The following is a 12,170-nucleotide window of genomic DNA, read 5'->3' as shown; positions in this document are numbered from 1 at the left end:
TTGGTAGCAAGGGAAATCAGGAGGGGTGGCGAGATATAGTAGAAAGTCACCTATTAATGAGATTAGACAAGCTTTGGACCTCTCTACGCCTTCCTCATCTGTAATACAAAGACAGCATGTCCCTTGCATGTTGTGAAGATAAAATGAAAAACATATAAAAGGCTGAGCAGCATGCCGCGCCTCAAAATGAATGCTCCAACAGTAGGCGCTGTGGTCCGCACGGGAGGTTACACCAGAGAATGCCTGCTTGGTGCTTTCTAGTCTCCTCACAGGACTCCACAGACCAATCAGCTCCAGCCTCCTCTTATGCTCTTATGGCACAGGTCACTGTGAGAACAGTGGGGACAGACTGGGGCAAGGGAGAGCTACCCAGCAGGCTCCGGGTGGCCACCTACCTGCAGGTCTCGGATGGTAAAGGGCTCCTCAAAAATGTAGGCAGCATCGGCCCCAGCTGCCAGTCCTGCCATGGTGGCCAGGTAGCCACAGTAACCACCCATAGTTTCAATGATAAACACCCGACGCTTGGTGCCAGCTGCTGACTGCTTGATGCGGTCACAGGTCTGCAAAGACAATGGGTCACAGAAAGACAGGGTCCGGGGCCTCCTTCTCGTCACTTCTGTGGCCCGTGTCATAACCCAACTCGAACTATCTCCACTCCAGGCCAGCAGGGCCCCTACATCTCATCAAGCTCTTGCCTTCCGGGATGGCAGGCACATTTGTCAAGCACAGTGTGGCACTTGTCTCCTGGGAAGGAAGGAGTACCTCCCCTTTCTGTTGCTTAGAGTAGGGAAATTAGGCGGTCTGACCTCAGAAAGGAACAAACATTTAGTATGCAGAGTCCAGATGCATTTCTAGGTTAGAAGACTCACCAGGTGAGGAGAATAAACACCACATGCATGGTTAAATGAAGTCGGTGCAAACGCCTGGACTTGAAGAGGGATTTTTCAAATAGTGCCCCTTGGTACAAAAAATAGAGCTCCCTTCCTAGAACCGGACTCAGTCCAGGACTTATCATCGAGGCCATAGGCAGGGGTGGTGGTGGTGGGAGCTCACCGTGCAGATCGTATTGAGCGCTGTGTCGGCCCCCACACTGAAGTCGGAGCCAGGGACGTTGTTGGAAACCGTAGCGGGAATGATGACAAACGGGATGCAGAGCTCGTCGTACTGCTTCCTGCCCTCCATCAGTTCCAGGCCCCCCGTGTAAGCCTGAGAAGGACAAAGTAGCACGGGCAGCAGGGAGGGGACACAGGGAAAGGGGGGCAGGAGAGGAAGAAATGGCAGGCACTCACCTCAAAGCCCCCAATGATGATAAGGCCTTGAATGTTAAACTTTGTGATGTTGGCACTGATCTGTTCTAAGCTCTTCTTGGGCAGAGTCCTAGTGGATTGGGGGGAGAGAGGGGTATTGGAATTTGGGGAAGAAATAGCAGAATTGAGGGAGAGAAATGTTAGAATTAGAAGACACTTACAATTTCTCAACTTGTGCCCTCTTCCCTACCCCACTTCTCACCCCTTCTCACTGGAGCTTAAATTATCAGAGCTGCTAAATGATGGACGGTCATGTCTGCCCTCACTGAAGCAACTGTAACCTTGGGGGTAGAGGACCCAGATAACAGCAATGGTATCTGGGTTTAACACAAAGCAAACCCTGACCTAATGAATTGTTGCCCACATTCCAAGGGACACATTTTAAGGGGTGACTAGGAGGAGATGCTCCTATAATGCCACTTACCTTTTAGTCCCAAGTTTAGAACCACCTTGGCCAATCCAGCCCCCAACATAGCTCCAGCCAGCTTCCTCGATCTGCAGGGGAAGGACACACGGGTCTGCACCATGGACTGGCACTATTAGAGTTCTGACCCCAGCCCAACACCTCTCTGGTTGGAAGAGGAACACCAGGGATCGGTTTTCCCCCATCTCATTGAACTTCTTCCACCCTTTTGTTTTCCAAAGGAAAGAAAATATATTTATTGGAATACAGTTCCTTTTTAATAATTGTTTTATTTTTTTAATTATAGTTGACATACATTATTATGTTAGTTTCAGGTGTACAACAGAGTGGTAACTTACAAAGGGATTACCCCAATAAATCTAGTACCCATCTGACACCACACAGTTATTACATTATTGACTTTACTCCTTATGCTATATTTTACATTCCCATGACTATTGTGTAATTACAAATTTGTACTTCTTAATCCCTTCTGTTTTCACCCCCAGCCCCTTCCCAGCTGGCAACCATCAAAGTGTTCTCTGTATCTATGAGTTTGTTTGTTTTGTTTATTTTGTTCTTCAGATTCCACATATAAGTGAGATAATATGGCATTTATCTTTTGCTGACTTACTCCACTTAGCACACTACCCTCTAGGTCCATCCAGGTTGTTGCAGATGGCAAGATTTCATCCTTTTTTATAGCTGAGTCATATTCCATTATACATATGCACCACCTCTTCTTTACCCATTTATTCATTGATGGACACTCAGGTTCACTCCACACCTTGGCCATTGTAAATGACGCTGCAATGAACGTATGGATGCATGTGTTCTCTGAAGTGGTGTTTCGGGTTTCTTTGTATAAAGAAACCCAAAATTTGATTTATTGTCCTTCTTTGTCTGTTATAGCCTTTGTGTTAAAGTCTATTTTATCTGGTATAAGTATTGCTACCCCAGATTTTTGTTGGTTTCCATTTTTATGAAATATCTTTTCCCACCCCTTTACTTTCAGTCTGTGTGTGTCTTTCAATATGAAGTGAGTCTCTTGTAATGCGTATGTAAGTCTTGTTTTCTTATCCATTCAGCGACCCTATCTTTTGATTGGAGCATTTAATCCATTTACATTTAAAGTAATTGTCGATATATACTTATTGCCATTTTACTATTTACATATATATTGTTTTATTTTTGTTAAAGACCCTCTAACAATCCTTGCAATACTGATTTGGTGGTGATGAACTCCTTTAGCTTTTTCTTGTCTGGGAAGCTCTTTATCTGTCCTTCGATTCTAAATGATAGCTTTGCTGGGTAATCTTGGTTGTAGGTCCTTGCTTTTCATTACTTTGAATATTTCATGGCAGTCCCTGCTGGCCTGCAAAGTTTCTGTTGATAAATCTACTGACAGTCTTATGGGAGCTCCCTTGTAGGTAACTAACTTTTCTATTGCTGCTCTTAAGAGTCCCTGTCTTTAATTTTAATTATGATGTGTCTTGGTGTAGGCCTCTGAGTTCACCTTGTTTGGGACTCTCTATGTTTCCTGGGCTCACATGTCTATTTCCCTCACCAGGTTAGGGAAGTTTTCTGTCATCATTTCTTCAAATAGGACCCCTCGCTCCTTCAGGGGGAACCTCCACAGCCAAGATATCCCTCCCAATTTTGTTTTTTTTAAATTGGGGGATATTGGGGAATAGTGTGTTTTACCAGGACCCATTAGTCATTGTCCTTCAATCTAGTTGTGGAGGGTGCAGATCACTGGCCCATGTGGGAATCGAACCGGCAACCCTGTTGTTAAGAGCTTGTGCTCTAACCAACTGAGCCCTCCGGCCACCCCTCACTCCCGATTTTTAACTGTCACACACAGGAGTGGGACCGGTCCATTCCATGTCTCTGCCCCTCCTGCCAGTTTCAAGGTACTTCTTCTGTATGTCCTTAGTTGTAGGACTTTGTTTCAGCTAGACTTCAGACTGATTCTCAATGATGATTGTTCTGTTTAGTTTAGTTGCATTTTGATGTCGCACTAGTTCCACCCTTACTGCTCATTCAGAAATACCGAGCACCTACTTATGTCAGGCACTGTGCTGAGCTTTGGGATAAGACATTCTTATTTAAGAATTAAATATGACATGTTGCTTGCAAAGGGTTCGTTTGAGTGGCCCCTGTCTATTCCTACTGTCTTAAAATTAAATATTTACTTCTGCTCAAATCCTGAGAAAGGTAGTGAGGAACAGGGGAAGGAAAGAGAACAGACAGGTCACCCCAGCTACACTTATTGCTCTATGACTGCTCCTTGGTCCCAGAGTACCACCCCCCTTTCCTTTCAGTCCCCGTACCTGACCCTTGGCCAGACCCTCGAAGCCGTCATGCACAACTAGGACTCGGTTGCCCTGTATGAGACCAATTCTCACAGTGGAGCGGACGGCAGCGTTCATGCCTGCGGCCGGGGCCCCCACATTCATCACGGCCACTGTGTGCAAGCCAGTCTGTAGAGAAGGAAACAGAGAAGGACCAGGAGAAAGAAGGAGGACAGGTCAGTAAGGAAGCTGAACTGAGTCCCTTGTGGTCCTGGAATCAGGACATCTGCCTGACAACACACCCCCTCTCTCAGGGAACACCAGCACACCTTGCTCCCTCATACTATGGAAGCAATATTCTTTATCACAAATCAATAAAGCAAGCTGCTGCCCCGATCCCAGATATCATTCTAAAATGAAGAGACCTTCCAGAGCAGCATTTCCCAACATGGACCACCTGCATCAGAATCCAATGAGGGAGCTTGTTAAATCTGCAGCTTCCTGGCCCCAACCCCAAATCTGAATCCCCTCTGAGGGAGGGCCCAGGAATCGGCATAGCAACCCAGCTAATTATGATATACACTAAATATTGAGAACCACTAATCCAATGGAAGAGGTGGCTTAAATACACTTAGATGTGATTTTATCAGATTTGCCCAGAGGAAATAATACATAAGCCCTTCTTCCCATACTATCTTGTCGCCCTGAATTGGACATGGGTCTTAGGTTAGAGACACCCAGGGCACACTAAGATACAGGGGTGATATCTTGGGTGGCTAAGAAAAACATTATCTTAGTTGGGTCAGGGACTCAGCACTGAATGTGAGTGGGACAAAGAAGTTGGCAAGGCTGTAGGTGGTAGGAATTGGGAGAAGCATTTTGTAAAGGAAACTGGGGGGTGGGAGAGGATGAGGTGGGGTGAGCAATTTGCCAGTACCTTAGATACTGGGGGTCTGACATGAGCCAGAAGCTTGTATACTTCCCAGTTGTTCATGAAGCTCCTGTAAAAAGCACAAAGAGACAGAGAGGTCTCTTCAGGCCATTCCCCAGGCCAGCAGCCAAGGGCATCTGGTCTGAAGTTTTGCTCCCAGCTGAAGTTCCACAGGGCAAACCTCTGGGAACATAACTGGGGCAAGAGCAGGGATTGGACAGGGACTGCCAAGGGACCACTAATTCATCAAACATTCCTGACACTCTTCCTCCAGGCTCAGCACAAGAGACTTGTGCTTGCCCAGAGAAACTTATAATCTAGCTGGGATCCACATATAGAAATAACAGATTATAAAAGGCCAATCTCAGGGAGGGCATCCTTGGGATGAAATGAGCCTCCTAGTCACCTCACAACTAATTCTCTTAGGGAAGAAATGGTTGCAGAAACAATAAGAGGAAGAGGCAGAAGCTCCTATTTTGGGTCTGAAGCTGTGTTGACTTTTGGCTTCATTTCAGCATCTCATTTCTTAACTTAACAATCTTCTGGTCATTTCCTCACCGGCCTCTCAGCTTCATGGCTTCCTCAAATTTCTTCTCATTCATGGCCTTGGTCACCTCTTTGGTCTGAGGGAGGAGCACAGCAATAGTCACAACTCTAGGGAAGGTTCTACACAGCTGGATTTCCATCCCATGGGGAGACGGCCCATCTTTGGGCTTCTGTCTAGATCCTGCCCACTTTGCACCCCACCGTCTCTATGCCCCCCCAAACTTTCACAGAAGTGTTTTTGCTTTTCATTAATTTTCTGAGTGTTGAGCAGCAAAAGAATAGGGCTGATTCAATGCTCTATTTATTAGAATATGGGCAGTGGAGGAGTGTTCACAAATAAATAGGACCTCCCTCCATTTCACACTCAGCCTCAAAGAAGCCTCTGAACTAGTGAGTGAATGAGGGAGATCCTGCAGATAACCCAGTTAGAGAGAAAGACTAGTCCCTGCCATGTGTTTCCCAACTACTGATTTCTGCTCTGTGGGGCTTTTAGAGATACCGTTCCAAGCAAGGCCTGTCTAGGCTGTAGCTCACTGGGACTCCCGAGTCTGACAGAAGCAGACCACGAGGTAGGGAGCATTCAGGCCAGACACCTTAGCTCCCGGCCACAATGTTCACTCAGTGGTATCAGAGTGATTCCTCAATAATAAGAGCCACAACATTTCCTGAGCATTCAACAGTGTCTGGGTACTGCAGCAGACCCTTTACATATCTTCAATCCTTCTAACAACCCTCACGGTGAGTGTTAATACTCCATGATGATTCAGAGAAACACGTCCAGGATAGAAATCAGAGAAAGATTTAAGTTACCCAGCTAGACCTTCATAATATTCCCCTGCTTTTAATAAAGTTTAGAGAGATATTGCATTTCTCTTTCAGTAACGACATGATGAAAGCATTTGAGGTTGGATATTATGAGATGATGGGTCTCATTACTAGGTAGGATATAGTCTCCTATCTTCTTAGGAACATTTCACAGATGGAGACACTGAGGCTTAGTTAGAGAGGGGACAGCTGCTATGCAAAGCCCACTGCGTTCTTTCCCCATACATCTCTTACTCCACCTTGCTGCCTTTCCTTCTGCACCTGTCCCAGCAGCATTGGAAGTTGGTCTCTTTGCCCATAAACTCCAGCTCAGACACAAGGGCTTGGAGCTATTAGAAAGGGGTGTTGGGGTTAGTACTTACCATTTGGACACACTCCATAAGAGGCAGGCGCACAGCCTGGTTACCAGAGAGGCTCACCACACAGGCTGGGGTATCTGGGGTCCCCTCCAAAAGTGCCATCACTGCTTCCACACCCATCCTGCTGCCCTGTAGGAACCCAGGGAGAAAAGACAGTCTGGTTCAGGCCTCTCCATCTTGGATTGGTTTGGATAGCCAGGGCACTGAAAGCCCTTACCAACTCATAGGGTTGAGTTCCTCATTTAAGGACTGTAGCAAAGAACTTACTGACTTTACCTCCCTACCCACATTTCATCTAAAACTTCATGACTCTTGCCATCAGAACCCCAAGGATTCTACCTGATTCCAGAAAATCATGTCCCCTATAGTAGTCAAGGGGATCAATGAGGCTTAATAATATTCCCTTCTTATTAATAAAACAAGGAAGGATATTGCCTCTCTGAAAGTAGACTTAGAGGGTTCAAACTGAGTGTCTGAGGGTAGATCTTATTAACTTCACGAGTGCTCGTAGCTCTAAGATAGTAGCCCTCACCATTGGGGAATCACATAGTTTCCCATCATTATTTGTAACAGAAGAGAACTCTTGAGCGTGTGGGAAAGGGCCAAGGGCCACGCAGTCCAGAGGCTGGTGGCGGGCAGCATGACTAGTGGCTTAAGCCCCTGTGCTGATGACGTGCAGTCCTGCAGGGGAGGGACAGCGAGTTGAGGGTTCTAAGGCAGGAGGGCCACAGAGCCCCTGGACTTACCAGGATTCGGTCAAAGGCAGACGGTGTCCCACCCCGCTGCACGTGCCCTAAGACAGTGACGCGGGTGTCATATCCCAGACGCTTTACCACCAGCTGAAGAGACCAAGAGAGGGACAGAGAAAGGAATACAGAGAGTCAAAGAGAGAAAACTAACAGAGATGAAGATAAACCATGGACGACTTAGCCCCTTATCTTATAATGATTCCAGTTGGGAGGAAATCAGAGGGGCAGGAAATCTGGGGAGATGTGCAGAAGGACTAAGGGGAGACTCAGAAATTACTAGGGGATGGGGCTGGTGGTGGGTGAGGTAGGCGTCCAAGAACTCCCTGGCTTCATTCATTAACTAACATTCTTGATGTCTTCTGAGGTGATTGGTTTCCCATGCTTGTCAATTGCGCCCTCAGCCACAATGATGATGTTGAGACGAGAACCACGAGTCCTGGTCTAGTCAAGCAAAAAAAGAAAAGTGGTCAGTGGAAAGAACCTGTGGATGGGAAATGGACCATCAGTGGAACAGGGTGAGAGATTTCCTTAAGGGCAAAGAAAAGTGCCAGTACCTCGCTGAGCCGGCGACAAAGGTGGTCCTCCCAGTCATCATCTGGTGGACATTCAGGAATAAAAACCCAGTCGGCGCCACAGGAGAGAGAAGTGACAAGGGCCAGGTATCTAAGATGAGAGCCAGAAGCATCATGCTAGGAGCTCGATTCCACAGATAGCCTTACCCGTACCCAACAAGTTCTCACGTCCCCAGAGTTGGTGAGAGGACTAAGGATCCTCCGTTTCATTCTTGGGGTGAGGGTAAGAGCACCCTTGAGACAGCTTCTCAATGAGATTCTGTCCCCAAAGAGCACCTTCTATTCATGCTCACCTGCTGCAGTGGCTTCTAATCTCAGAGCACTGTCTGTCCTATCACACTGCCTGTGTGTCTGTGCAAGTACACAGAGGTACACACAGGCACAGGTAGGTATGATGGGGAAGAGTGGAGACAGGGAAACGGGCCACACCACGAGGAGCGTGGCCACCTCCTGATCTGCTACCACTGGGAGACCTCTCTGGACTCCCCAGCGAAGAGGAAAGGGCTATTGCTGGGTCCACAGGATAAATGAGGCAAGACGGAAATCTTACCCACAGTGCCGGCCCATCACTTCTAGCACAAATGTCCGCTGGTGGCTGCAAGAGACAGACAATTAAACAGTCCAAGTGTCCCTATGGCCAGGATCAAGCTGCCACCCACATTGAGGCCACGTAACCTCTCTGGGAGATGCATTTACGCTGCTAGGCCTTCCAGCAAGTTTCCTAAGAGAACAGGAAGACCTGAGGGAAACACTTTAGCCACGGGGTGTCCTTCCTAGTCCTGAGGAAACCTGAGGAAACACCGCAGTAAAATGTCTCAATACTGAGGCTCTGTTCCAAGAAGGAATGGGGCCCAGGAAGGGAGGGAGAGAAAGGGAAAAGAAGTAAAGAAGAGAGGACTCAACTCACCTAGAATCCTCTAGAATTGCCCTGGGGTAAACTGTTACCCTTTCCCCGTCCCATTCTCCCACACTGCCTCCCAGTCCCCTAACCTCTGAGCCAGGGTGGTAATGGCCTCTACAACCACTATAATGTGCTTGCAAAGGGTGGCTCAGGTTTTGGGCTCCCTGGATGTGTCTCCGTCTGGACACTAATCATTTGGGAGACTCCACAGGTATTAAAGACCTCAGAGCTTCAAGTTTGGATGGTGGGCTAGACAGTGGCAAGAGGCAAATCTTATAGCGTTTAGCGAGCTGTGCAATTTCAGTGCTCTATGGAGAATTCCTAGTTAAAAATGTGTTTTGGCCTCAGAAAAGTAGTCATTATAGTCACATAGCTCAAACACATGAATCTTCCCTCGCCCTTTAGGCTGTCTCAGCTGCCTCCCCCAACCCCCTTACCTCTGAGCAGTAGTAGTGATGGCATCTACAATCTCTATGATCCGATGCAGGGCAGAGTCAGTGCCAATGGTCATATCAGTGCCACAAAAGTCATTGTCAATTGAGCCAACCAGACCCACGATGTTCAGGTAGCTGGACTTCTTAGCTTCCTCAGCCGTGATCTTACCTGACAATGGGAAGCAAACCAGAAGCCCCTGGGTGAGGTGCCTGACACGCCTAAGGAGCAGATGACTGGAGAGAGAAGGAACTGTAGCCGATGGGAATTGTAAGCAATGGCAGAAAAGGGAGGGCAGAGACTGCCTGTTTGTGTCTGAGTAACAATTTTCCTCAAGGGGAGGTAAGGGTGTACTTGGGTATGTGCAGGCACACAATACTGATGAGAACTAAGTCTCACCTGCTTTCTGGAGGTCGTTCAACAAGTCACTCCACTCAGAACGGAAGGTGTCAGCCCCAGTGAGGCTGCCGTCACCCCCAATGACACACAGATTGGTGATCCCAAGCTTCACAAGGTTGTTGGCCGCTCGGAGTCGTCCCTCTCGTTCCCGAAAGTCCTTGCACCGGGCACTTCCAATCACTGTGCCTCCCTTTGGGGAAGAGGGAAAGTCAGCTCGCAGGACGACACGACCAAATCTGGGCTCAACAAGCTAAGATTTCCCCTATTCCAACACTGCGATGGGCTGACGTAACTGTCGATGTGGCTCCCTAGGAAGTTCCCTGTCACCTTGAAGAGTCATCTGTCCCTTCTAAAAAGGCAAGGGAAATGATGTCGGCTGGGATGTCACAGCATCATTCCTGTATTCTGCTACACCTCTTGGAAGGTGGCTAAGATCAACCCATTTCCTTCATGGCTTTGTCACCAAAGTGATTATCAAAGAGAATACACACGTCTGTTGGCTTTTGAAATACTCTACATCTTCCACATCTTTTTAGAAGTATAAGAAGAATGAGCAGTGACTTCAGTTTTTGGAAATTCTCCCTAATGGCCTGACATTACTGGATTGTGTTCACGTGCCTGGTAGTATGTTTCCCTTTCTGCCACACTGTGATTTCTAATTGTAACCAGGCACTGCAAGTCTTTTCCCCTTTGCTCCTACGGATCTATGGTGCTAGTGGATGGGGCCATCAAACTCAGGTAGTCACAGGAAAAAATAGCTCTGGGTATAGAAGCCTCATACTTCCAGGGGTTTATAGATTACCCCAAGAGAAGGAAATATATTTAAGGTTTTAAGAAGTCATATAAACTCCTGATATCCAGACTTCAGGGTTACTGATGGAGAATTCTGGCTCATTCTCAGACTACTTTATGGCATGTATTATCACCTGTATAGAACCTTCATTATGCACTGCACTTTAAATTTCTTCCCATGGATTTGTAGCGACTGAGGTAAAGAATGGGGATACAAATGTAATTTGTAGATTTTTTTTTTCAGTAAACAAGAAAATGGATTATAATTACTTAGAGAAAGTAATGAAAAGGGCTGTGGATATGATCAGGATATTCTTAGGTTTTTTGGGAAACTATGAAAGGTTCTCTGGGTTCCTCCCTCCCTTAAATGGTCTGGTTTCAGGTCACCTCATCACCATCATATGAGGACTGGCAGATTTCAGCTCTACTTCTGGCTCTGGCTCCAGTCCTCTGCTAAGGTTATTTTCAGGCCAGACCTTCCCCGTGGCTCCAGGGCAGGACTTGCTTACATACCAGTTCCCCAAGTGTTGCCCATGACCTTTATCTAAAGAGCAAACTGTCCTGTGATCACATCCCCACTCCCTATCCCACTCTAGGAAACCAGGGTGGTATTTCCACGTTTAAAGAGTAAAGGGCAAACACAGCCCCTGACTTCTCACTGAATCCTTTCCCATCAAACCACATGGCAGGGAATTTGGGAAACCGTGAGCCTAAACCAGAGTAGGGTGAGACAAGGACAGTACACGTATGAGACAGGAGTCCTCGGGAACATACCAGCTGAAGCATCATTGAAACGCTCTCCCAGGTGGCTTCCCGGATGTGGTTTCCGCCATCCACCAGGCCTTGATAACCCTATGGGGCACATTATATCCATTCAGCGTTGGCTAGGCTTCCCCTTAAACTCCCAGGATTAAGACAGGATCACTGGGAAGAGGTTCTCTGAGAATCAAGTCACCTCCTCCATTACTGATTCCTGGATGCTTGTGAAACTACCATTTTTAACACAGTCCAAGGAAGGCGGCATGAACTTTTTCAATACCCTCTTTTAGTTTCTCTCATTCTTGATGTCCTTCCTAATATTTAATCTTAACTCATCTTGTTCTTGGCTCATCCCATTTAATCCTATCTGCTTCCCAGGGGATCTAGATAACAGATGGTTTTGGTAACAACAGAGGGAAAGAGAAAGGGATGTTCGAGGGAGGGAGGGGAATATGACTTGAAAAGACAAGAGACTATAAAATTTGAGAGAAGAAAGGCAGGGCAGCCTTTCCTAAAGAAGAGTAGACACAGAATGAGAGGGAACAGAAAGAAGGAAACCAAAGAGGAGTTAGAACCTTAGAAAGTAGGCAAGTTACAGAAATCTAGTGAGACTCTTCCATCCTAAGGCTCTCTCTGTGGACAGACTCAATTTGCTATGAAATACTAATTCATTTCAGCTTCTCTCTCTGTTTTGGGGGAGGTGAAGGGAAGACAGTTACTTCTTCCCTCAAAAGAACAGACAACGTGAGGACCCAGGGTGCCACCATCGTTACAGGAGCCAAGAGAGGGGGGAGGAGTAGACTCATGTAGACAGGGAGCCAAGACAAATCAGACGTAACGATGTAACGGGGAGGTAAGGAAAGAGAAAGTGGGGAGACAGAAGGGGCAGGGTAAGCAGACA

The 12,170-nt window shown here is 47.0% G+C and overlaps 1 protein-coding gene across 3 annotated transcripts in view; it reads right to left on the bottom strand.

Annotated features, from left to right (window-relative positions):
- PFKM (phosphofructokinase, muscle) overlaps nt 1-12,170 on the bottom strand; it is a 45,644-nt gene that overhangs the window by 3,808 nt on the left and 29,666 nt on the right. For all 3 annotated transcript variants that reach the window (XM_081060345.1, XM_081060344.1, XM_081060343.1), the window contains 15 exons: nt 11,285-11,362; nt 9,719-9,908; nt 9,325-9,490; nt 8,537-8,581; nt 7,969-8,077; nt 7,760-7,855; nt 7,412-7,504; nt 6,669-6,794; nt 5,494-5,558; nt 4,942-5,005; nt 4,044-4,193; nt 1,732-1,802; nt 1,290-1,377; nt 1,054-1,206; nt 396-560 (listed from right to left, as the gene is read on the bottom strand). In XM_081060345.1, coding sequence (XP_080916471.1) covers nt 396-560; nt 1,054-1,206; nt 1,290-1,377; nt 1,732-1,802; nt 4,044-4,193; nt 4,942-5,005; nt 5,494-5,558; nt 6,669-6,794; nt 7,412-7,504; nt 7,760-7,855; nt 7,969-8,077; nt 8,537-8,581; nt 9,325-9,490; nt 9,719-9,908; nt 11,285-11,362 — 1,659 coding nt within the window. The remainder of the gene's footprint in view (nt 1-395; nt 561-1,053; nt 1,207-1,289; nt 1,378-1,731; nt 1,803-4,043; nt 4,194-4,941; nt 5,006-5,493; nt 5,559-6,668; nt 6,795-7,411; nt 7,505-7,759; nt 7,856-7,968; nt 8,078-8,536; nt 8,582-9,324; nt 9,491-9,718; nt 9,909-11,284; nt 11,363-12,170) is intronic.

The sequence above is a fragment of the Rhinolophus hipposideros genome (assembly GCF_964194185.1).
Source record: "Rhinolophus hipposideros genome assembly, chromosome: 9".
Lineage (NCBI taxonomy): Eukaryota > Metazoa > Chordata > Mammalia > Chiroptera > Rhinolophidae > Rhinolophus > Rhinolophus hipposideros.
The sequence above is the reverse complement of the archived record's forward strand: the minus strand, read 5'-3'. Positions and strand labels throughout refer to the sequence as shown.